The 27,196-nt window shown below is 34.9% G+C and overlaps 1 protein-coding gene across 1 annotated transcript in view; it reads right to left on the bottom strand.

Moving 5' to 3' along the window:
* Positions 1-27,196, bottom strand: part of ARHGAP32 (Rho GTPase activating protein 32) — a 297,626-nt gene that overhangs the window by 74,621 nt on the left and 195,809 nt on the right. The window contains exon 9 of the mRNA XM_012651646.1: positions 22,415-22,496. Within this exon, the coding sequence (XP_012507100.1) occupies positions 22,415-22,496 (82 nt within the window). The remainder of the gene's footprint in view (positions 1-22,414; positions 22,497-27,196) is intronic.

Here is a 27,196-nt window from a genome sequence, read left to right as displayed (position 1 = left end):
CTATCCTACAGAAATTATTTCATAACATTGAGAAGGAGTGAATCCTCCCTAACTCATTCTATGAAGTCAGTATCACCTTGATACCAAAGCCAGGAAACGATACAAAAAAGAAAACTACAAACCAATATACCTTATGAACACAGATGCAAAAATCCTCAACAAAATACTAGCAAACCAAATTCAACAGCACAGAACTCCATGATGAAGGGAGTTTAATCCCAGGGATGCAGTGATGGTTCAACATATGCAAATCAACAAATATGATTCACCACATAAAGAGAAGCAAATACAAAGACTATGATCATGATAGATGCAGAAAAGGCATTTGATAAAATCTAGCACCCTTTCATGATAAAAACTCTTAATAAACTAGGCATAGAAGGAACATACCTCAGAATTATAAAAGCCATAAATGACAAACACACAGTCAACATCATACTGAATGGAGAAAGTTGAAAGCATTTCCAATAAGAATTGAAACAAGACAAGGGTGCCCACTGTCCCCACTTCTATACAATATAGCACTAGAAGTCATAGCCAGAGCAATGAGGCAAGAGAAAGAAAAAAAGGGTATCCTAATCAGGAAAGTGGAAGTCAATCTATCCCTTTTTGCTGATGATATAATCTTGTATCTAGAAAATCCTAACGACTCCATCAAAAGCCTTCTAGCATTGATAAATAAATTCAGCAAAGTCTCAGGTTACAAAATCAATGTACACAAATCAGCAGCATCTCTATATACTAATAACAGTCAAGCTGAAGAGTCAAATAAAAGACTCAATACCATTCACAATAGCCACAAAAGAAATAAAATACTTAGGAATATACTTAACCAAAGGAGGTGAAAGATCTCTACAAAGAGAACTAGGAAACACTGAGGAAAGAAATCGCAGATGACACAAACAAATGGAAAAGCATCTCTTGCTCATGGATTGCTAGAATCAACATTGTTAAAATGTCCATACTGCCTAAAGTGATTTACAGATTCAACACAATCCACATCAAAATACCAACATCATATTTCACAGATCTAGAAAACATAATTCTGTGCTTCATTTGGAACCAAAAAGGAACCTGAATAGCCAAAGTGATCTCAAACAAAAAGAACAAATCTGGAGGTATCATGTTATCGGACTTCAAATTACACTATAAGGCTACAGCAGCCAAACAGCATGGTACTGGTATAAAAGTAGAGACAAAGAACAAAGGAACAGAATAGAGAATCCAGAAATCAAACCATCCACCTACAACCAACTGATCTTTGACAAAGCAGACAACAATATACACTGGGGAAAGGAAGCCCTATTCAATAAATCATGCTGGTTAAACTGGATAGCCACATGCAGAAAAATAAAACAGGACCCTATCTCTTGCCATATACAAAAATTAATTCAAGATGCACAAAAGATTTAAATATAAAGCATGAAACCATAAAAATTCTAAAAGAAAATGTAGGAAAAACTCTTCTAGACGTCAGGCTACGCAAAGAAATTATAACTAAAACCCCAAAAGACAAATACAGCAACAAAAATAAATAAATGGGACTTAATTAAATTAAAAGGCTTCTGCACAGTGAAGGAAATAAGCAATAAATCGACAACCTGAAGAATGGGAGATAATATTCACAAACTATACATCCAATAAAGGGCTAATATCCAGAATCTGTAAAGAATTCAAACAAATCAGCAAAAAACAAAAACAAACAAAAAACATTAAAAGGTAGACAAAACACACGAACCGAAGTTTTTCAAAAGAAAATAGACAAACGGCCAACAAACATGAAAAAATGCTTAACATCACTAATCATCAGGGAAATGCAAATTAAACTAGGGGTAAGGTGAGATACCACTTTACCCCTATCAGAATGGCCATTATTAAAAAGTCAAAAAACAACACACATGGTGTGGATGTGGATAGAAAGAAATGTTTATACATTGTTGGTGGGACTGCAAATTAGTATAACCTCTATGGAAAACAGCATAGAGATTCCTCAAAGAAATAAATGTAGACGTACCATTCTAGCCAGCAATCCCACTCCTGGGTATCTACCCAAAGAAAAAGAAGCCATTTTGTCAAAAAGACACCTGCACTCAAATCTTTACCACAGCACAATTCACAATTGCAAAGATGTGGAGTCAACCTAAGTGCATAGGAATTAAGAAAATGTGGTGTGTGTGTATATACAGGTATACATACACACACACCCACCATGGAGAGTACTATTCAGTCATAAAAAGGAATGAAATAATGTCTTTTGCAGCAACTTGGATGGAACTGGAGACCGTTATCCTAAGTGAAGTATCTCAGGAATGGAAAAGCAAACACTACATGTACTCTCTAATAATTGGGAGCTAATACATGGGCACACATGGGCACAAAGAGATGTAAAGATCACTGGAAATCAAGAAGGGACTGGGGAAGGGGTAAAAACTTACCTATCAGGTACGATGAACACTATTCAGGTGGCAGGCACACTAAAAGCCCCAACTTAAACATTATAAAAGGTATCTATGTAACAAAAACATTTGTATCTCCCCTCCCTAATACTTTGAAATTAAGAAAAAATAAAATTTGCTTGTGGTTTTTGGGTAACTATACAGAAATTATCTATTCCTGATTGCTAAGATATATAAAATGAATCAGTGTTGACTTTTATCAAACGATTTCTCTCCATCTATTAAGCTGATCTTTTAGTTTGCCTTGTTTAAGTTTTTTTGAATGTGGTAAGTTAAATTTATACTCACTTTCAAAAGTCTTGATTTTATGTTTTACTTTTGCATATTTTTATACTTCTACTTCCCTTATATACCCTTTGCAGTGATGTACAAAAAGTGCAAGAGACTTGAGAAGGCAAGTGGCAATTTAAAGAAAAGCCTTAAGCTATAGCAAAGTTCCCTCTTAGAAATTGTAATAATGTAAGAATACTATAAGCATATTCGAGGTGAACTTCTAGTAAAGAAAGACAAATATAGATGAAATCTATAGGTTACAAGTGCAGACAAAGAATTCTGAAAAATGGAAAAACTATAATGGGCATCAGCAAATACCTTAAATAGAGAGAAATGACACAGATTTACATTTACAGTCTTAAATGTATAGCTGAAGTGAACTGTGTTACTTCAAATTTGTACTTCCAAATTTATTAAAAGAGATATTGGTAGGGGAAGCAAAAAGTAATTTATCTTTAGCATGCATTGTCATATGATCTGAAAGGATCTTTAGGCAACTGAAAAATAAACCTTTTGAACAAGTTTAGTCAGTACTCATGCAGTAAAAATGTGACATAATTCTTATTTAGTCTATAGCCTTGAATATATCAATTAAATCAGTTTAAATTTAACCAACGAAGCTTTTATTTGCAAATAAATGGACTCCTAAAGTAAGCTGTGGTTCACCAGAGTAACAACCCTACAAATCTTTTTAAAGGAAAATTTCTAGATAGTTGAGCAAGATTCCAAAATGTGATTCAAATATTTCTAAAAGACACTTTTTTCAGTAACTGAAACACAGGACCTCTTCTAACTTCTCTGTTGTTATAATATGAAAAGGCTTTACTATAAATAAAGTGTCTAGGGTGAATGATGATGTAAAAGAAGTTCTTTCAGCTAATGACTGAAAATATACACGAATAATTCTGACAATGTGTTTTTTCAAAAAAGTTTATAAAAAAAAACTCCGCAAATCAGAGTAAATCAAACCAAACCCAGAGCAAGTTTTTATTTGATGAAATAAGGACGTGCTGAAGGAATTCTGTCACTGACTCATTCTTGTATCTCTGTAAATCATCTGCTCTACTTTGTGAAAGATACGCCCTCTCTCTGGCTCCACCCACTGGCCTGTTCTCAGTTCTACAAAGGCAATATGAAGAAAAAGATAATTAATGCTAAACCAGATAGATATCCAACAAAAATTGAAGGAAAATCTAAAAACTACAGTAATATCATAACAACAATTATAGTATAAATAACGTTTATCGAGTGCGCCAGTGCTTTACATGTATTAACTAATTTAATCTTAGTTTGTTGTGTTGCCATCACACTCTAAATCATTAAATTCAAAAACATAAACAAGTCTCTAATCACAAGAATTATCTTCTTAAAAGTTTATGTCAGAAGAATAGGCATATTAAATAAAATCTAATTATCTCCCATTACATTCAATGTAATGACTTAAATGTAGTAAGGGTTATCAGAATAATGACACTTTACATCCTTCTTCCCTTCTATGTATCCATCTCTAATTGTCAAGATAATCTTTTCCTTAGCTTATTTGGTACTATCCTATAATATCTAAATATATAGCTTGTATGTGGAAAAATATAGAGTAAGCATAAAATGTTAGCAATTCTATTTGAAGATTTAAAAATACATACTTGAGCCAATGACCTAGTAATTGAAAGCTTTTACAGCTTTCCAACAATAAGACAGAGAGCGTGATGAAGGTCAGCCATCTAATCATGCCCATTATTGACAAGGATGTGCCAGTGGAAAAGTACCAGATCAAGAATTTTAGTCAAGATCAAATATAATTTTAGTCCTGATTCTATAATACCAATCACTCACTATAGGATTTTAAACAAGGAAATTAACCAGTTTAGACCTCAGTTTAATAATATGAACAATGATAAGTTTAAACAGTCAGTATGATTCTAGATTCCATTGTAGATTTCACTGTAAATACCTGAGAAATCATGAAGTACTCTGAGAAAGTATGAAGTTCAAATAGGATAGGAAGTCTCTGGAAGGTATCCTTGCTTTAAAAAAATCTAGGAAAATTTATCAGGAAGAAAAATGGGACATCGTTTAAAAAAATCACTGGAGAGCTTTGTCACAAAAAAATTAGGCTTTCTAAATCATCTTGGGAAAGGCTGGTATAAAAATTTAAGATAAAAAAGATCACTGTTAAATTACTGTTTTGTGTATAGTTTATTAGGTTTAACACTTTTAAAATTAATTTTCATTTATTTTGCTCCATGAATGTTTAGAATACTAATAAGGAGTCCTTATATAACTAACTTATATAACATGTTTATAACTATTTCCAAGACTAGATGCATGATTGTACTCTTTAACTGTTAAAGACATTCATAGTTGCTGATCATACCACATGATACCCTGTTATTTCTTTGATTTGCTTGTTTACAAGTCCTTGGTCAATAGTACAATGGTCATTTATAACATTCTTTTTATTAGAAAATGCCATATACTCTATGAAGATTAATTTTAGACCTAGGTGTTAAGAATTCACTGTAGTAAAGGAAACACAAGGTAAATATTATCTGTAGGTTCTGAACTTCTGAAAACTTATTTATATTCTACCAGGTTGAGGCTCAAAAAGCAAAATCCTCATTGTCTCTCTAGGAATCACTGAGTTTAGCTTTCAATTTTTAAATCAGGAATACAATAGTTGTTCAGTCTTGGACTTCATTTCCTCCCCAAGTACATGTCCAAATATCCTTTAGATAACTTGAGTCTTAAATTTTAATATACTGTTGTAGCTATTGTGGAACAAGAAAGTACAGTATTGCTTTTGAAAAACATAAACAATTTTTGAAATAGGAGAAAAAACACAGTTCTCTGATGCATCTGACAGCTGCAAGGGGCTGTCACAGAGAAAATATCTGGGACCAGCCCAGGAATGAGGTTCCAGAATGTGTACAACTACAACAGTCTGGTATCTGACATTCCAGCCTCCAAGGGACAAACCAGGTATCCGAGAAATGGCATGTATACTCAAGGCTAAATTTAAAACAGCACTGACAGTAACGGTCTTGACTGAAATACGGGAAAGCTACTAACATTTACTAAGTCAAATAGGCTTCCATTTACTTCTGAGAGAGAGAAAGAGCCATTTCAAAAGGTATTACTGACGGAAATGCCAATGAATGACATTAAGAGATCTAGAAAATAAATCTGTAGATTTTGAAAAGAACCTTTCAGACACAGAAGAAGGGATAAGAACAGAACAATTTACTTGGAAAAAGAGAAGCAAAAAACACGCAACAAATTGCTTTTTCAGAATATCCAGCACAACTCTTATGTTGAATGGCATGCCAGTGGGTAACTAAAATATTTGGATATTTGAATAAACCTGTGTCTCTTCTTCAGGGTTAAGAATGAAACCAAAGCAACATCCTGCTGGTGTCCTTCCTAGAGCAGTACACAAACAGGACTCAGAACCGGCACGGTATGTTACAGCTATAAAAATCACAGTTACCTTGGGAAAATGGTCGTAAGGTTAAGATAAGACTGTATTATTATCCACATTATATATTTACTTTTCCAGAAGCTACAGATTTCTGTTATAAACATCAAAGGCTTGAATTTAGATTATGTGATTTTAGATTGTTAAAAATAAGCTCTTTTTCCTGCTAAAAGTGGTACTCACTGATACTCATTTTAAAATTTTCATTACAAATTTAAAACAATGAATGTGATTGGTTTTGTTTCTCAATTCTGTACAACAAAGAAGGAATTTTTTTTAAACTTAGTGACTTTACCACCTCAGTTATTACATAAAAGACTATGACTAATTTCATTTCTAAAAACAGAACAAAAGGAAGATTTGCATTTTACCAGATGCGAGTAGGAGGAAACATGAGGTAGATGTAAATTCCTGACACTAAAAGTGTTTTAACACTAGAATGGGACATAATATGCAGGTTACAGATTTTAAAATCTGCTAAGAGTTTTTAAATTGTCTGGGCTCTTAATTTCTGCAGGGTCAACTAGCACTATTTGATAAGAAGCTTAAAAACTAATACTCGTCCAGGAGGATATTTGTTTGCATATTGTCTCTTATAAAAATTATAGTTTAACAATCACATATTCTTAGGAATTCAGGTACATCAAAGTTAACAGGACTACCAAAATACTACATGAAGTTCTATAAATCTGAAAATTTGGAGCCTTATTCTTAATAGTGCAAAAATTGTCTTTTGAGATTATTTTTCTTTTTGATTAGATTAAAATGTAATCATTCGCTCTGGAAGCACAGCTCTTTACACTTGATTAAGTTATGAAGTTTAATGTGGGCCACTGATATGATCATAGGTAGCTTTTGTTTGTTTGGGGGAGTTTTGGGGGTTTTCTTGCAGGAGGTAGAGAGGAAAGGTTGTGCATTTGGAGCGTTTGGAACCGATAACGAGGTCTCATTAAAGGCAAAGTCTTGGAAGCCCACCCTACCAAAGATCTGACCTTTATAGCACGGTTAATAAGAGCACAGGCTTTGGAATCAGATAGAGCCAGGGGTTCTAATCCAGTCCATAATCACTCCCCAATTGCAAGATCTTGAGCAAATTACCTATTTAAGTCTCAATTCCTTCACTATACAATGGAAATGAGCTATTGCTCAGGTTACTATGATGCTTACATGAAATGATATATGCCAAGCATTTACTCTGTGTTAATAAATAGGAGCTATTTTTACTACTATTAATACAATTTCTCATTACTTTTAGTCTGAAAACGTTAAGAATCCCCTTTGATATACAGCTAACCAGAAACCTGACTCAGCTTTCTAGACAAAGTTTAACCTAACACGGCTAACCACCCTAAATTCAGGAGTGAGGTCAGTAAGGAAGGGTACATACAAACATGGTGTCACTTTCTGGTCCTTCCTCCTATAATTTTCTTAAATGTAAACTCAACCTAAGAAATTTTAGGTTTCTGCTCTCTTCTACTGAATACCAGAGAGTACTATACATTTTTTTTTTAAGTTATGGTTTCAAATCATTATCATATGAGCAATAGATGCTTTAAAAAGGTTGCCTATGATAAAGAGCTATAAATTCTGAAATTCCCCCATTTATGGCTTTGGAAAATTAAAATATTGATATCATTTAAGCAATAATGCAACAATCCTGAAAAGAAAAATGTTCAACTTCTTAACAGGGCTGATTTGTGGTTCAGAAAATTCTTATCTCCCTGTTATTTTAATGAAAAGCATTTACCCCCAAGGTCTAAAGAAGCACGATATAAATATGGAATATTACCATAGTGGTAAAATCTCTGAGAGTTAACACAAAATTTGTTATGGATGGACATGGTCATCTTTACTAAGATCCTTACAGTGGAGGTGGGGAAAGCACCACATTTGAAAGGAAAAGGGTGAAAGGGTCACTTCCTTATGCTAATTTAAGCAGCCTCTTTATACAGCCACCAAATTCCTTCTACGTTAATCAGCCTATTTCCATTAATCAGTAATTGCAATATTATTAACCCACCAGGAAAAAATTTTTAAAATATGATAGACACTGGTTGCTTAAGAAATAAATGTATATTCTTTTAACCATGAAAACTTTTGTTATATTAACCTCAAGTCTAGAAAACATTAAGGAATAAGCTGATTGGAAATAGGAGAAAAACAGGTATTTCCTGAAACCGCCTCAGAAAATAATACCTATGTGGTACAATCAACACAATCCTACTTCAACCTCTATAAACATGAAAAATATTAATGCTCAATTATTCAATTTCTAGATAATTAAAAAATCAACCATTCACCTAAGAGCAACTAAGGTAACATGTGCCTAAATAGAATCTAAAAATAGTTTCAGTGACATATTCTAAATGCCGTTAGTTAAATATTTGAATAACTGAATGAGATCTCCTTACCTCTTGCTGTGGTACAAGTTTTAGGAGCAATACTTAAAATTATTCCAAATGACTGTATTTAGCAGTAGACTCATCAGGATACAATAGCTCTGCATTCCATGCGAACATGTAGCAAATGATTCACAATCACAATGGCTCAGACCTCGTCCACCACAGGCTAACTTCAAGCCAGGTCTTCACAGCACTTTTAGGTCCTAGCTCTTGTTTTTTCAGAGCCCGCTCTCAGCAGCACTTTTCTTGGGCTCCAGTCAGGTCTGTGGTGGAGCCGAGCAAGCCTGCTGGCGTGTGGGAGAGCTCTGCCTTCGGGAGCTTAATCCTCTCTCAGCACGTACTGCTTTGCAACTCCACAGAAATGCCCAGCCTCAACTCACACTTGCAGAACAGGCTTTACCAGCATAGCCCCACCCATCAACCCCACACAGGTGAGCATTTCCTGCTCAGAAAACACGCATATGAAATTGAGACTGGAGCAGCTTTTAAAAGATATTTATGAAAGATAGTTATCTTTCATCTTTTAAAAAGTTACCTGCTATTCAGTTGCTTATATTTGCTAAGTAGGTGGGAGACTGTGTATTCAGTTAAAACGATGGCACTTTGGGCCCCAATTAAACAAGAAAAGTAACTGATCAAATAGGAAGTCTTGCCAGTAAAAGGCTGAATCATTAAACTGACAGCAACATGCTAAGAAAATAAAGCTTTTAATCTTTGCTGATGCTGAGCTGTAATTGTTATTCCACTAACACATTTTTTTTTAAGTATCGATTTACACAGTCTGTGTGTGAAAAATTCTGAGAAAAATCTCTTATGCAACTAGGAAAAAAAAATTAAAAAGGTCTCTTCAGAATTGAAAAACCATGATTCAACAAATTTTCCTGAGTATGAGGTCCTCCTCCACACACTGTCCAGGTGTTAACTGTGTAACTCTCCTTCACCTGTCCCAAGAAGTCCCAAGGCACTTCTTTTCTTCTACTGGAACATTCATCAGCAAAAGTGAAAATCTGTGGCAACCATTCTCAAACTAGCACTCGATCTCAATTTGTGACTTTTTAAAGCATTATTATTTATTTGCATAAATGAAATATACTGAAGAGATTCAATACTTATACTAAATAACAGTCCTGAGCTTTGCAAATCCAATTAGAATTACTTGATGAAATAAATGAGGTGGAAAAGATTGACGTATTTTCTGTTTCAAATGACTTTTATCTAATACCAACATAAATTCTACCTTCAGATATGATTTACAAAATAATGTTATAGCACTATGTGCCAGACACAATTCAAAGTACTTAAAAATATTCTTCATCCTAATCCTAGGAAGTTGATTCCATCGTTATCCCATTTTATAGATGAGGAAACCAAGGCAGAGAGATTAGCAATTTGCCGAGGTCACACGAGTAGTGACTGGCAAAGGAGGAGATACTCGGGGAGTATTCGTCAGGGACCCTGACGAAATCCACTTATTGTTCCCTTCCTCTTTGAACACATCTCTGAATACAGAATTGTTGATAAATGGTAGGCCACAATAAGAGAAACAATGAATTAATGTGATTTTATAAGAAAGACCACAGAGAATTCCAATATGTGACAGGAAGAAAACATGCTAATTTTTACCAAAACAGAACAGCTGTGGATTTATGGATTTTGTTGAAAAGGAAATGAGGCTCTTAAAATTTATTCATATTGGAGGAGGCAAAGCCACTCTTCTCTTCTTTAATTTTCAACGGAAAACACCCTTCCCTCCCAACCCTTTCCTTAGTTAGTACTAGGGACAGAAAGGGAGGGCAAGACAGAGAGGAAGAAAAGAGAAAAAGGAGAAGAGGTGGGGAATGAGAAGAAAGCACACACTGCATTACAGAAAAGCCACTTTTGGAATGCTTCAATAATCCACAGCCCCTCATATTACCTAACATAAAAGCACAGATAGGAATAACTAAATTCTACAGTAGTTTGCCTCAGTGTGGGGGAATTCCAGAATTAATGACAATAACTTTCACCTGAAACCCAAAAAGGTGCGCTCTCTGTTTGTGGTCCCCAACCCCAGGGGCCTCGGACCAGTACCAGCCAGTGGGGAGATGAGCAGCTGGGGGCGTGGGTGGGTGAGCTAGAGAAGCTTCATCTGTTTTTACAGCCGCTCCTCACCCCCCTCCACCCCCGCCATCCCGTGCTCCCCCAACACCACCCCCCCAGCCCTGGCGTGGAAAAATTGTTTTCCCCGTGAAACTGGAGGTTGGGGATCACTGCTCTATGTCACATAAAAATACATGGTAAGATAATGAGTGCATGCAAAAACTGGTGAACCTGGAGTAAGGTTTGTACTCTCGTTAATCGTATTGTGATAGTGTCGATTTCCTGGTTTTGATAATGTACTACATGGTTACGTAAGATGTTACAACCGGGAGAAGCTGAGTGATGACAAGTACAGGGGCTTCTCTGTACTATTAACATTTTTGCAACTTCTTCTGAGACTAATTATTTCAAAATAAAAAGTTTAAAATGTATGGCTGACTGAAAAGCATTATGCTGTATCATCTAGTGACTGAGTATGGCATAGAAGCCATTTGTCATTTTTCTCTCATATTTAACAAAAAGTTTGGAGGCCATCCCCCTGTGAAGAACCAGGATGCATCTCTGTGTGGGTGGGAGAGGCAACAAGAGAATGCACTGGAAAGGCAATGGCTACATTCCAATCATTCTGTTATAAAACTTACCTGTATGATTTGCAGATACACTATAGTATATAACCAAATACGCTACATATATATAAACCAATATATATATTGCTTGTATATAACCAACATGAGCCAAAATTAGCTCACTTCTCACCACTTTTGCAGTCACCATGTCCAAGTCACCACTGTCTCTCGCCTGGCTCACTCTGATAGCCACTGCAAGCCTCCCTTCTTCCACCCATGTCCTCCTCTCCTATTCGTAACACAGCAACCAAAGTGATCCTTTTAACAAGGTCAATCAGAGCGAACAACGGCTCTGCTCAAAACCTTCTACTGCCTTCCCAGCAAATTCCCAATAAAAGCCAAAACCCCTACAGTAGCACCAGGCCTCAGAGAAGATATGATCCCTCTCCCCTCTTGACCTTATCTCTTTACTCACTTTGCTCTAGCCAACCTGGCCTTCCTGCTGACCCTTTAACAGGCCATACCTACACCCAGCTTGGTATCGTTACATTCGCTGTTCCCTCCTTGGAAAGCTCTTCCCCCAAATGTGCAAATCTCCACTCCTCATCTCCTTCAGGTCTTTGCTCAAAAGTAACCTTCGAATGAGCCCTTCCCTGACTACCCTACCCTGCTTTGAAATTATAACCCTACAGGAACCACATCCCAGCACTTCCTGGTCTGTGCCGCTTTCTCAGCTTTATTTTTCTCCATAGCATTGATCTATCATACTAACATATATTTTATTTGTTGGCTTACCTCTCTCCCTCTTATTGCATATGAATATAAACACCACAATGGCAGAATCTGTCTGTTGTATTCACTGTTTTAGCCATGACACTTAGTATGCACTCAATAAATTCTTGACCAATCAATGAATACTGAAAATGCCAAAAAATGGAAGTCTCTTTACTTAGGGCAAGGAGAAGAGAGATTAGCGGCCTACTCCTAGCACTGGCTTAAGGGCACATGGGGGTTTAAGAAATATTTTTGACAACTTTAATGGAAATTGTTCATGATTACGATTATCAATGAAGAACTGTTTTGGAGCATCAATCATGTATAAAGGATGCAAATTGTATAAAATATTAAAATAGAATATGTGCCCACAAGCAAAACCATGTAGGTGGGGCAGTGAATGATGAAATTCTAAATGAGAGAAATCATTGCCATCCCCTATTTCCAAGTGAGTGCTACAAACAATAGCTACTGTAGCTGAAATGCGGCTAGGGTCAGTATCACCAACACCACCTGGGAGACTTAGACATGTAGAACTTCAGGCCTCAGCCTAGATCTACTGAATCATGATCTACAGTTTAAAAAATCTCTCAGGTCAATTGAATGCACACTCATGTTTGCAAAGTAATAGCCTAGGGAAGCTTCACAAAACACCTGGTAAATCATTTCAGGCAGCAGAAAGATCACAAGCAAGGGAAAGGCAAAGCCCAAGATATTTTGAGAGGAGAGTAAGGAAACGTGTTATTAAAGCTACATATGGGTAAGAAATGGGGAAAAAATAGGCCACAAAGATACGTTGGTTTCAGTATTTGTGGATCATCTTAAATTCTAGACTAAAGAGTTTGCATGTAATTCTGGCACAGAGGGAAATTACTTAAGTTTCCTGATGGTAAGTATTACACGATAAAAATTGTATTCTAAAAATTTAACTTAGTAGTAAGTATCAGGATGGAGTAATTCAGCAGGCATTAATCACATATCCATTGAATATTCATCCTGTGGGAGAGATGAAGATGAATGAGACATATTTGCCATGTGTGAGGGAGTACAATTTAGTGAACAAGCGAAATAACTGCCAAGAGATTTATTTGACCAGGGGGTAGGAGAGATGCAGTGAGGGAGAGATGGGTCAGGGAAACGTTCATGGAAGTAGCGGGTTCTGGCCTTAGTCCTGAAATACAGGAGGATTTCAACTCGACAAAACGGGGAAAAGGCATTTCAGGCTGTAGGAACAGCAGGAGCAAAGGTGCTGTGTTCAGACCACACAGAAGTAGATTCCCGCTGCGTACACAGGGACTACAACAGGAGAATGGAAAGGAAGGAAGGTCGGAAATACCACAATAAAACAGGGTTTGGAGTTATGTTTTATAAATAGGGGGAACAACTGAAAGACATTTTCTTAATTAAAGAAGCATTAGAAAAGATGATGGCTGAAAACAAAATCTACAAATTAAGTAGGTTTTTATAACCAATTCTCTTTATTCTCAATTTAATCCATCTTTTACCCTAATTTCTGTTCTATTCATATAGGCCCTATGGAAATTCAAATTCATTTTCATTTACTTCTATTGTAATAAAAGCAAAAGGAATTAAAGTTTTGTTTTGAGAGAGAACAATAATCTCTATTCAGTGTTCTATAGTGGGCAGAATTTTGGGTTTTAAGTTAATTAATCACACATGAGTTAATCCATGTCAAGCACTTGGTGCAGTGCCCGGCACTCAGTAAGGACTACGTAAATGTTAGCTACAATTACTAGCAGGTGTCAGAAGATTTGAATAAGTCCTAGTTGTGAAGCCTCAGGCAAGTGTCTTAAGCTTTCTGAGTCTCAGTTGCTCCATTTGTTAAAAAATGGGATAGAAATACATTTTCTATTCCTACCGACCTCATAAAGGTTATATCAAGATTCAAACCCAACTTAAACAATGGAAATATAAGTATTCATAAACTGTAAAGCATTTTACAAATATATGGTATTATACAGTTTCTAACTGTTTTTCCCTGATGCAGCGTGAGAAAGTATTACCTTGATCTATCCTTTATGATGTATTCGGGGGAAAGCTTCCCAAGGCATTTGAGTACTTCAGGACTTCTTTGCCTCTCACATCAATGCCTCTTAGGGTACTGACTTTAATATCTGATTCTTAAACTATTACCTCCAGAACACATGTAAGCATGTTTACTGGGAATATTATTCAATGCAATACTCTAAACAGGATAAGTACAAACCTAGACCTCTCTTACTTGATATATAAATGTGTGGTCCTTTTATATTAAAGTGACATGTAAAGAAACACGACTATGAAGGAGCAAAAACTGCTAGAAACTCAAAAAAAGAGAAAATAGAAATAATCAGGAGAAAGCAAATGAAAATTTTTTAAAAAACTGATTACGTAAAATCATAAGTAAAATTTTAAAAAAAAAGCAGATACTAGAGGACCAGTTTCCTAAAAGAACACTACAAGAATTTTTTTATTTCAAAATTATGCTACAAATTCAAATTGACTTGTTACCTTATACATCACTTCTTACATAAATAAAAGGATTTCATCAGAGTTATATCTAATTTCCAAGCCTTCCCCCCAAATGAAAGCCTCAGCTATTTCTATGTATGTGGCTAACCAAAAAAACCAAAATATCATTATCATCAAAAAAGATGACAAAAATTTACGACGCAAACTCTATTTAAGCGACCATCCAAAGAGGCTCCCTCCCTCCCACACGGTCCCATGAAAACTACTGTAATTAATTTGTTTCAGTGGTATACCATGATATGTTGGCACACAGATTTATATCAATAAATAGCAGCTTATCTATATAAACTAAACAGATCTAGTTTCTGACACTCATGAATTTAAATAACACAGTAGATAAGCATAAATCAATAAATAATAACAGTTGACATTTACTAAGTGCCCAGGGATCTTAAATGCCTTATCCTCAATCTTCAAAAGAAATCTTGCCTTACTTTTTAGATAAGGAAATTGAAAATCAGAGAAGCCAAATCAGGTCCACCTAGACAGAAAAAAGTGGCATAAGGATTAAAACCCAAGGTTGTCCGAGCTTTGGTCCCTTCGACTGTGCTGCATACATAAATCAAATACCTACATTAAAATCTACTGTCACAAAAGTGCCTATTTTATGGGGTAAATGCATTAAAAAGGACCCCTGGAAATTACCTACTTGGATAGGGTGGTGTTAAGGGGAGATTTTAATTTATTTTTTCAAAATTTACAAAGTAATACATATTCATTGTAAGGATTAAAATACAGAAACAAATAGAGAAAAAAATAAAATGTCTCTTACTATCTCCAAAATCCCATTATCCTTTTGGGTTAGGTATGTATCCTTCTAGATCCTCTTCTATAAATTTATAATGAGATTATACTGTTCTATGACTTGCTTTTTCATTTAACAATACATCAGAGAAAAAACTCCCCAGGTTAGTTGTACATAGACCTCTATTTTCTTTTTGTTGCAAAGTATTTTATGGTATAGAAGTACCAAAAGTATTTTCAAAATATGATTTCCAACATTTGAGTATTAAATTAGTGCTGCAAACAATATTCATCTGGATGGGAAGAACATAAAAAAATGCAAAATGACCAATTCAAAAATGGCAAAGGACTTAAATAGACATTTCTCCAAAGGAAATACACAAATAGGCAATAAACACATGAAATGCTCAACATCATTACGTTTCTGTATAACCGCTACCTGGATCAACATATCATTACCAGTACCCCAGAACCCTCCTCCTGCCTCTCCCACTTATCAGCTCCTCTCTCCTTGCCAAAGGCAACTGCTGTACTAACCTCTAGCAGCACAGAACAGTCTTGGACTCTTGGGATTTTGAACTCTGTATACGTATGTATTAAATTATACAGTATGTGTATCAGGCTTTTTCCCTCAACATTTATTTTTGTGAGATTCATCCCTGTCATTACATGTAGCTGTAACTCATTCGTTTTTGTTGCTGCAGCAGAATCTCTTGAATGTATATGACTTCATTTATTCATTCCACCATGCATATACCCTTGAGTTTTTCCAGTTTTTGACAAATAGAAATAAAGCTGCTATGAACATGACTGTATATGACTCCTGGTCCATGAACACGAATTTCTATATATATCTAAGACTGGAACTACTGGGTTATAGGGTATGCATGTCAACATTAGTAGATAATGCCAGACAATGATTGTCCCAAATTATACTGTCACCAGCAGTGTATAAGAATTTCCATTGATCTACATCCTTGTCAACTTGTAATACTGTTATTCTTAAATTTTAACCATTTTAGTGGGTACACACTGGGGAACCAATAAGGCTTTAATTTGCATTTCCCTTAAGACTAATGATGTTGAACATCTTCTCATATGTTTATTGAACATGTTGGATATTTGTTGTGAAGTATCTCAATTTTCGATGATTTAAAAAAAATCAGTTTACCTGTCCTTTTCATACTGATTCTTTACATACTCTAGTTACATCTGAGACCTTTGTCAGATACGTGTTCTGCAAACATCTTTCTTACCTTGTGAGCTGCCTTTTCATTACCTTAATAGTATATTATGATGAAGTCCAAATTTTAATTAAGTTTAATCATTAAGCTTTTCAGTTATGATTAACACTTTGTGTACAACCCAAGGTGATGAAGATATTCTACTGCATTATCTTCTACAAGTTTTGTTTCACTCTTCACATACAGATCTGTAATTCTCCCAGAATTACAACGCCATTTGTATGGGGTTAAATAAGGGTCAGGTTTCTCCTTTTTTTTATATTTAGATGTCCAGTTGTCCCAGCATCCGTTACTGAAATGATTGCCCTTTGATACCATCCTGCAATTCTATCTCTGCCATAAATCAAGTATTTATATATATACAGGTTTGTTTCTGGACTCCATTCTGTTCTATCAATCTATTTTTCTTTCCTTCCTTCTATACCAGTGACTTAATTAATGAAGTTCTTACAATAAATCTTGATATCTATTACAGGAAGCTTCCTACTTTTTTGTTCTTCAAAATTGTCTTGAGTATTCCTGGCTCTGCATTTCCACATACATTTTATAATCAGTCATCAATTTCCACAACAATCCCAACTCAAGGTTTGGGGAATTATCAGCAGCTCTGCCCCATTGGGCTCTGACTTCCAATTTTGGTTATCCCAGCACTGTGACTTCTGATACTCCATCAGCAGATACCCTAGGAAAACAATTTCCCCATGTGCTGGGGTCACCCTCTGGACTTCTTTCTTCTGCTTCAGCTTAGCTCAGTATTGCTTACTGTTTATTAACCCTCCAGTGATTCAAAGAGATATTTTTATATTTCTGTCCATTTTTTTAACTGTTCTCAGGGGAAGGTCTGTCTAAATCCCTAGTCTTTCATTTCCAGAAGTTCATGCCTCAAAAGCAGGCTTTGCTTTTCTTCTCTTTTCTCCCTTTCTCCCACTCCTCCTTTTTCTCTTTTCTCCCTCTCTTCTATTCCCCCATCATCCACTCCCCTTTTTCTTTCCTTCTGGTGGAAAAAGTGAATAATGGGGAATTCCAGCATGGACATTACAAAAAAGACCAAATGTTGATCCTGGAAATGAAAAACATGAGAATTAAAGAATTTATTAAGTGTGATTGAGAGAAGACTATACGTAACAGGGAAGAATCACTGAACTTGAAGACAGGTCAATGGAAAGTATCCAAACTCAAAGTGGGGGGAGGGGAGAGAGAAAGAGAGAGAGAGAGAGAGAGAGAGAACATAATGAAAAAACAGAACGGAGTTCAAGATCTGCTAGACGATATCAAAGAATGTAACTGATGTGTAAAGGAGAAGAGAGAGAGAATCAGACAAAAAGAAATATCTGAAGAGAAAATAGCCAAAAACATCAAAAACTTTAAGAAAGATATCAATAAATAGATCCTCAGTGAACTCCAAGATAAACACAAAGAAAAACATGTGCTTTCCCTTCCATTTTCGCCCACCTCGACCTCATGTTCTTCCATAAAACCATGCCCTATGGTGAGTGAACAAAATGCGAATTTCTTATGGATAAGTTCCCGCCTTTCTTCCTCTTTTTTTTCTTTCTTTCTTTCTCTCTCGAACTCTTAAGTTCTTTTTCTTAGGGTACCATGGATACTTGCTATCTTGGTCAGGACACGGTGACTCATTAATTTTATATCTGTATCCACAAGTAATTGAACATATTAAGAACATTAAGAACAGCTTCAAAAGAAGAAATTTTCCATTACCCTTGTTGCGTAATAGTATAGGGAGCTTTAAATTTTTAGTCTCAAACTATAGCTGCATCTTTCAGATTTGGCATCTAACAGTGACAGATGGCAATGTTAAAAATAAATAGAACATTCAAGTTGTTTATACTGTAGGCAAAGACAGTTCTAAAGTGTGAAACCAGCCCAAGGCAGAAAGAATTCACATCATCCTTTTCAAAATGTATTAAGAATGCACATTTCCCTATGCAAACTCTGCAATGCTGCTTACGAAAGATACAATATTAGCTTTTGAAGGTGTGCTTGTTTTTTATATGTCATTACTAATTTAGAATTAATAATGCCATGCAGGTCTAAGAATATAAACCTATTTTCCAAAACTATCAATAACTGATTAATTTCCCAGCACTAAATGTTTCTGGAGCTTATCACTGTTAAAAGTGTCACTTCTTCATTCAAAATATGAGAAAGTATTTCAACAGTTTATTTTAAGGTCAATATTAAGCTTAGTTTTCAAAATCCAGTTTATAGTACATCTCTGGGTCAAAATTACCAAAGAGGTGATTTAGTAACTAATAAAGTTAAGCTTACTCCACAGAAGAATGGGTAAAAATAATGTATAAGAAAGCACAGTAAATTTTTGGTGTTCAATTTTAGGAACTTCAAAATAATGACCATAAAAACCCATGATCATCATCTCAATAGATGAATAAAAAGCCTGTGAAAAAAAATCCAACACCTTTTTCATTACAACACTCAACAAACTGGAAATAGAAGGGAGGGAACGTTCTCCATCTGATAACAGGCATCTATGAAACCTCCACAGCTAACATCTCAGTCAATGGTGAAAGATTGGGTGCTTTCCCCTAAGATCAGGAATAAGACATGGATGCTTGCACTTGAGTCTTCTACTCAACACTGTATTAGAGCTTTTCACCAGGGCAACTGGGCAAGAAAAAAATAATAAATTGATTGGAAAGGAAGAAATAAAAAAAATCTCTATTCACAGATGACATGATCTTATATATAGAAAATCCCAAAGTATTCACTAAAAAATTATTAGAACTAATGAAGTTCAGCAAGGTTTCAAGATATAAGATTAATATACAAAAATTATATTTCTAAGCACTTGGAATGAACAATAAGAAAATGAAATTAAGAAAATTCCATTTACAACAGCATCAAAAAGAGTCGAATAGTTAAAAATAAATGCAACAAAAGATATACAAAACTTACATTCTGAAAACTATAAAACACTGAAAGAAATTAAAGAATATCTAAATAAACAGAAAAACAACCATATTCAGGGATTAGAAGACTTACTATTGTTAAGATGGTAATACTTCCCAAACTGATCTCCAGATTCAGTACAATCCCTTATCAGAATTCCAGCTGACACTGTGGAAACTGACAAGCTGATTTTTAAAATTCACATGGAATTGCAAGTGACCCATGAAAGCCAAATGAACCCTTAAAAAGAAGAATAAAATAGGACATATACTTCCCCATTGCAAAACTTACTATGAAGTAACAGTAATCAAGAGAAGGTGGTACTAGCATAAGAAAAGACATATAGATCCAAGAAATACAATTGAAAGTCCAGAAATAAACCCATGTGTCTAAGGTCAATTAATTTTCTACAGGGATGTCAAAACAAGTCAATAGGGAAGGAATAATCTTTTCAACAGAAAGTACTGCAACAATTGAATAACCACATGAAATCAAACCTCTGCCTCACACAACACACAAAAATTAACTTAAAAAATGGATCACAGACCAACATGTAAGATCTAAAACTATAAACCTCTCAGAAGAAAATAGAGGAGTAAATCTTCATGACTTTGGATTAGTCAAGGTCTTCTTAAATAAGGCACCAAATGCATAAGAAACAAAAGAAAAAAATAAATGAGACTTTGTCAAAATTAAAAAACTTTTATGCTTCAATGGATAACATCAAGAAAATGAAAGACAACCCACAAAATGGGTCAAAAATATTTGTAAATCATTATCTGATAAAGGACTCATCTCTACAATAGATGGAACACTTACAACTCAATAATAAAAAGACAAATAGCATAATTAAAAAATAGGCAAAGGATATGAATAGACATTCCTCCAAAGAAGATAAACAAATGGTCAATAAGCACATATAAAGACACTCAACATTATTGGCCATCAGGGAAATGCAAATCTAAACCACAATGGGATATCACTTTATACCTAAGATGACAATAATCAAAAAAATCCAAATAAGTGTTGTCAAGGATATGGAGCAACTGAAACTCTGATACGCTGCTGGTAGAATCATAAAATGGTGCAGTTGCGCCAGTAGTACAGCTGGCAGTTCCTCCAAAGATTGAGTTACCACGTGACTCAGCAATTGCACTCCTAGACATATACCCAAGAGGGATGAAAACATACATCCACAGAAAAACTTGTTTCCAAAAATGGAAACAACCCCAAATGAATAAACAAATAAAATGTGGTATATACATACCATGAAATATTATTCAGCCATTTTCTTTTTTTTTTTAATGGAATTAGCACTGTGGATATTAAGCCAGTTTTTAAAAAAAAAGGAATGAAATACTGATACATGCTACAGCGTGGATGAACCTTGAAAACATTATGCTAAGAAGCCCATCACAAAAGACCATATATTATCATTCTACGTTTTTACAAAACGTCTAAAATAGTGAAATCTAGAGACAGGAAGTAGATTAGTGATTGCTTAGGGGTGGGGGCCTGGGAGGAGGGGAGCAGTGTTTGCTAATGGATAAGAGATTTCTTTATGCTGTGATGAGGTGTTCTAAAATTATAGGTAGTAGTGGCTGTATAACTCTGTGAATATACTAAAAAACCACTGAACTATACAATTTTAAAAGGCAAATTGTATGGCATGTGAATTATATCTCAATAAAGCTGTGTTTTTTAAAGTTACTGATGCCATATTTAAAAAAAGAAATCTACAGTCATCACAATTATTAATACTAATGAACATTTATCAGGCAAGTACCCGTTGAGGAAGTCTTTTTAATAAGTTTACTGAAAGAAGGATAAAATTGCCTTAAAAAGAGCTAAGAATCCTGGCTCAAGTGAAACTGCAAAGAACACTGTTTTGAACTATTTTCTTTGCCAAGCAATAAAGTTTGTCTAAAATAAACAAATTCCTATGAGAAAAATGGAAACGATGACTCCCTAACCTTCTATGAAGAGATGAGCTTTGAAAAGAGTTACCACTCTATAAATACTATAAGCAGAGATTGTTTGATACATGCTTTGGAAGCAGAAGTAGAAAAATACTAAATAAGGAAAGAATAAACTTTTTTTTCCCTAATTCTTATATTCAGATCCTGAAGACATAAAGTATTTTAAGGAAAACAGTTCAAATAAATTCTCAGGCCCAGAAAATGTTCTTCTCCTTTTATTGGGAGGAGAGAAAAGGTAGAAAAAAATGTAATATAATTACAAAAGGTAAATTTCATTACTTCCTCTTTCCTCTAAAATTTTTAGTCTTTCTTTTTATTTTCTGTTAAAAAATTTATATCGGATCAAAAAGTTCCAGACTAGGTATTCTGTAGAATCTTGCCCAGATTGAATCACCCCAATAAACACAAAAATTCCCATTTTCCTGATTGTGATCCCCTGTAACACTGCTTTACTTATTTGTAAAATATCCTACATATTTACGTAGCACTGCAAATATACTACATAAGTAATAAGAAATGCTGTTTATAATAGATTGGCTGTTTATGGGCACTGTTAAAATATAAATATAATATATAATGCAAATATAAATCTATTAATTTCCAGTTAATCATACCATCTTCATGCTAGTTTTTTAAATCTATTATTGTTTTTATCATTTTATTCATTAATAAGCTATACTCCTACTATGTAATTGTAAAAGCAAATAATGACAAAGCTTAACACAGCACATAATTCTTTTAAGTTGTTTAAAAATTTAAACAAATGTAGAACTTTGTGAAATGATCAATAGAAAAATAAAAACACAGTAAAAATCAAAACCATTAAAATGAATAATATATAAAATTAAGAATATCAATAAATGCAAAGAATAGCAAAACAATCTATGTACTTGGCTAGAAGAGAAAATCTGTATCTCTGAGCTGCTGATAAAATAACCACACTAATGAAAAAGTGTACTTACCTGGTTTTGGCACTGAATTGGTCACTGACTGGGGAACTTTTTGGTTAATTAACTCAACACAGTGTCCAGGGAAGAGTCCCACCTGAAGAAAAGCAACGAAGAGAGGATCTAAACCAGCAGCCAGACTAGTAAGAGAACACTGCCAATTCAGTTCCAGTAATTCCACAGTCCCTCCCAAATGGTCCTGTTATTCCAAGACTCTCAATAACAGATGATGCCAATTACACAAACAAATAATAAAACAATCGGTTGCTATGAATATACAGAGTTATGTTATTTGTCCAAATATCTAAGTCTGCTTTTTTAGTTTTAGTTTTTAATTTCCAAAACTGTTTTTTACATCAATTAAAAAATTTAGTCTGACAATAAGCTATACATGCAGAAGGTAAAATTTTATCACTTAATAATTCACTCTGCTGAAATCTCAATCTAGTTGTGTCAACATCTCTGTTGCCAACTTATGTTTACTGTCTTCTCTATGGTTTTTTAAAATCAACGCTAAACCACAATTCAAATTTTTTGTGAATTTTCTCTTCAGTCTTCCACAGGTTTCATGAAAAGATAATATGACACATAACTTTTTGAAACAAATGCTCATGTAAAATCCTAGCATTCACTGCTGTTAAAAAGCTAAGAGTATATGGATATGAGGGAAAGCAAAAGAGAAGAACCAGCCAATCTCATCAATGGCAACAGACTCTGGCTTTGAAGAACACACAACATTGACCTTGTAGCAGAGTTGTTTACATGGCTTTTGGTAGAATCCTAACAAGTTGTATTAGGAAATACTGAGTTCTAGATCATCCAGAGACACTGTATAGCCAAGAGAATAAATACAGAGATAAACAGCCTGGAAACAAAAGTAAAAAGGAAATCTTTACCAATATTTATAGATGTTTCCTTAGAAAGGAATATAAATGGGCTGCCATGCAGCAGATGTTAAAGCTAAAACACGAAAACTACATCACTTTGTATATCCCTCTGTTGACAGACTCTGGGGAAAAGTGGGATAGTCTTCCAAGAGCATGATTCATCATGAAGTTCTGAGCTGTGCAATTTCCATCTGTGTGGGATTATTTTCAAATACTTATTTGCTGCATTCTTATTTCAATTTCTAGATCAATATTCTACGGCCATTCTTAAAATTATGACGATGTAACTAGTTATCATGAGCTGAAAAGGGATTATTATTATCAGTTTTGTTCAAAAGATTTGAATTTAGGACTGTTAAAGCCCCTATGCATTGCCTTCCAAAATGATGCGTTAAGTATTTGTTTTATTAGTGAAATTCCATAGCATATTCTACTCAACTTCCTATTTTACTAAATGAGTAGAAATTCTTCCAAGATTGGTTAGAACTAGGTAAGAATCAACTTGAAAAATCTTCATTTTCTCTTATAGAAGTCAATTATCATGAAAGGGCATATGAGGTATTGGTTAACAGTGTAGCCTCAAGAGTAAGCATGCCTGAGTTCCATCCTAGGTCTACACTGAGTGTGTAACTTAGCTTGTTTGTGTTTTAGTTTCTTTATCTAAACACAATACTAATAATACCTACCTCATAAGAGTTGTTATGAGAATTAAATGGATTAATGTAAGTAAGATGAATATAGTAAGCCCCAGTTAAATGTTATCTGTTATTATTCTAGTACGTTGGCCACCAGAAGACCTAGAGGGCTCTAGCTCCTCCATCAAATGGATATGACGCATAATACCATCTTTTGCGTGTGTCTGCTTAAGTTTCCTCACTCTCAAATATTATTCTTTCATAAAATTCCATTTCATTTCACTTTATAAACATCTGCAATTTGCCAAAGAGAAAAGACCAGGCTGTAAACTTAGCTCACTCATTTCCTAGGCTCTGCGATCTGGAACAAATTACTTAATATCTATCCTAGTTTCCTAATTTGTAACATTAGGGATAACACTACCTATACCTCAAGAGTTTATGTGAAAGTACCTAACTTAGTTTCTAAACTCGAGGATCTTTCAGCACATAAAAACCAGTTTTCCATCACTTCCTCACAAAGATTGAACAAAGTTTAATGAACTTCTTCAGGGAACTGTATGTATAATAGTTACATCTTCATCTTTTAAATGTGTCACAGTATGTTAGGTTTAGGTATATGGGGGAAATGCTATGGTATGCTATATGGAGGTCTACGACAGGCTCATCTAATGCTTAACTCCAATCCCTGCCCTCTTGTCGCACTTAGTCATAAAGTCTAATATTACTAAACATTAGCTTAACTATCCAGTTTCCCAACTGTCTGTATCCAGGCGAAGCCAAGGTACACATAAACACAATGCTGCTGCTACTATCCTCCTTTCTTCTGTGAATACAAGTATCATGATGGGATCTGTAGTAGTCATCATTTGACCATAAATGAAAGGCCAAGAGGATCTAAGAAACTTTTGCCTACCATCATTAAGCTGCTGACTCAAAAGTAACAATCAGCTACCCTTTCTGTTTACTTTTCTGCTTCTTAAAGTCAAAAGCATTCCTAACATTCAAGGAGTCTCATTGGAAAGAGTCAGTTCTATAAATCTGTGACATGCAGATTCTATTTTCTTATCACAAAATTTCCAACATAAAATGTGTTCTGTTGAAAACATTATACATAAGAATATAACTAACCCCCCAAAATACAGTTAATGAACATTTATACCTTTCTGATAAATAACCTAGTATTTCACCAAATATAAACAGTTCTGATAAACTCAAAATGTCACATGGTAAAAGTGACCAGAACTCTGGCAATACGATCTATTGACTATGTCGTCCTGCTTCATATGTCATTCTTTCTGCAGCAGTGGCAATTTCTAAAACTTTAATGTATGTGGCTGGAAAGGGGGAGGGGAATTGGGTATATTGGCAGGAATCAAAATGAGATTCAATTCTAGGAAGAGGATGAAAGAGAAAAGATTAGCATCTAGGGCCCATGATGGTAGAGAAGCAGGTAACAAAAATATGGTAAAAGATGGAAGAGAATGATGTCAACATAAGGCTAAGGTAGGTTAGGAATGGGCTTACAGAAAAGGAGAGGCTCTCTACTGTGGTTTTCCTCAAGTGTTTGAGAAAAAGTGAGAAGGACTCAGAGATGCTATTATAGCTCATGGTATGCCAGTAAATGTTTAAAAACCAGCTCTCCAAGGGGAAAGGCCTTGATTTGCCGTTGGCCAGTATTCATGGTATAAATATTCCCACTATGGCTGGTTTCAAGCTACCACCTTGACACAACTAAACACAGAATTGAAAAGAGATGCAGAGTAGTGCTCTGTTATGCAGTATTTGTATCATACAGATACATGAAATAGAATCTCAAAAACATAAATAATAGTAAAATGTGGTAAAATAATTTTTAAAAATTTGATTACTTATTACCTTTGTTTTCATACAGTTCATTTAATTGTAAATTTATATACTTTAGTTTTTAATAATGGCCATATTTAACAACTGTGCTACAAAACTTCACAATTGGCTCCCGCTCACCACTAATTTATATCTATATACTTGTTCCTGTGCATGTCCCCTTCCAACAACTCCTGGGAATCAGCTTCCAGCAGCTTGCCAAGTATATGGCTCACCCTCTGACTCCAGAAGATTAAAGAAAGACATCGTAATCTGGTTCTTCTGATCTTCTATCTCAAGGATACCCAAACTAAAAAGAAAATCAAGTTTGGCTTCAAAAGTGAGAGTACATATTGAAAAATATCTTGATGTAATCTAGAGGGAATATTAGGAAAGAAACTACCGCAATAAGATAAGCCTGGAGCTTTGTGATCAGTAGGAATGGAAAGAAATCACTGCTTAGCAATGAAGTCCAATCCTAATTACAGTCTCTTGGAAGCAACCAACCAAAACCTGGAAAGGAATATCCGACTCTAATTGTTTATTTATTTAATTTATGGCTAGAGAAACTTTAGAGCTGTTAGCATGGCAAAACATTTCTTCCTTAAGCTTAGTAAAGCACTGCTCTTACTCCCAAATACTGCAGATTTTTCACCTGGAACTATGTGGCCTCATAAGTTAAGTTTTCGGAATATAACTTCCTATTCTCCCAGGTCTCTAATGTTTATATTCTGTAACAACTGAAGTCAAAATTCAGACATCCTAGCCCCTTCATTCCTATGGGTACCTATCCTTTCTCCTTCTAGTCTTTTTTCTTTTTTTTGTTTTGCTATTCAGTACGGACCCTGTGGTTGACCATTTGAACTTTCAAATCAGTACCCTTAATTTCCTTTCAATACTAATCTTCTGCCAAACCAATCCAACAAACCCCCAAAACTAAATCAATATATGTCCATACTTGCATGTCTGTGTATTGCTGGAGAAAAATCACATCACTGAGGAAATGTGAACCAATGCAATTTCATAGTCTATTGTCCTAAAAATGCTACTTATGTTTTGCTACTTCCCAAACATTCTTAGAGAACCTACTCTTTTTTAGGGTTTCTGCCCAATCTGAACCCCATACCCCTGCCAACACTAGCTTATCAGACTACAAGTCACTGAGTCAATTAGACTGTCTCGTATCATTTTGGAACTAGGTCCAAATCTTTAATTATCTCTTTTGAGTTGTTAGAATTAGAAAGTAATATTTTTCATAACGAATAGGAGGAGGAGACAAGCAGCAGCTGCTACATAATGAAAGAAGCAAAAACTGGAAGAAAATCCCTCAGTTCCTTCTTTTCCAAGTCCTGGTTCCATTATTTGTGGTGTAATAATTTTTGCATTTGGTTCTTTGAGATATTCCAACTTATGTCTCCTCCCATTCCTCA

Source organism: Propithecus coquereli, unplaced genomic scaffold, assembly GCF_000956105.1.
Source record: "Propithecus coquereli isolate 6110/MARCELLA unplaced genomic scaffold, Pcoq_1.0 Scaffold36, whole genome shotgun sequence".
Taxonomy (NCBI): domain Eukaryota; kingdom Metazoa; phylum Chordata; class Mammalia; order Primates; family Indriidae; genus Propithecus; species Propithecus coquereli.
Note: the sequence above shows the minus strand (reverse complement) of the source record. Positions and strands in the feature narration are given on the sequence as shown.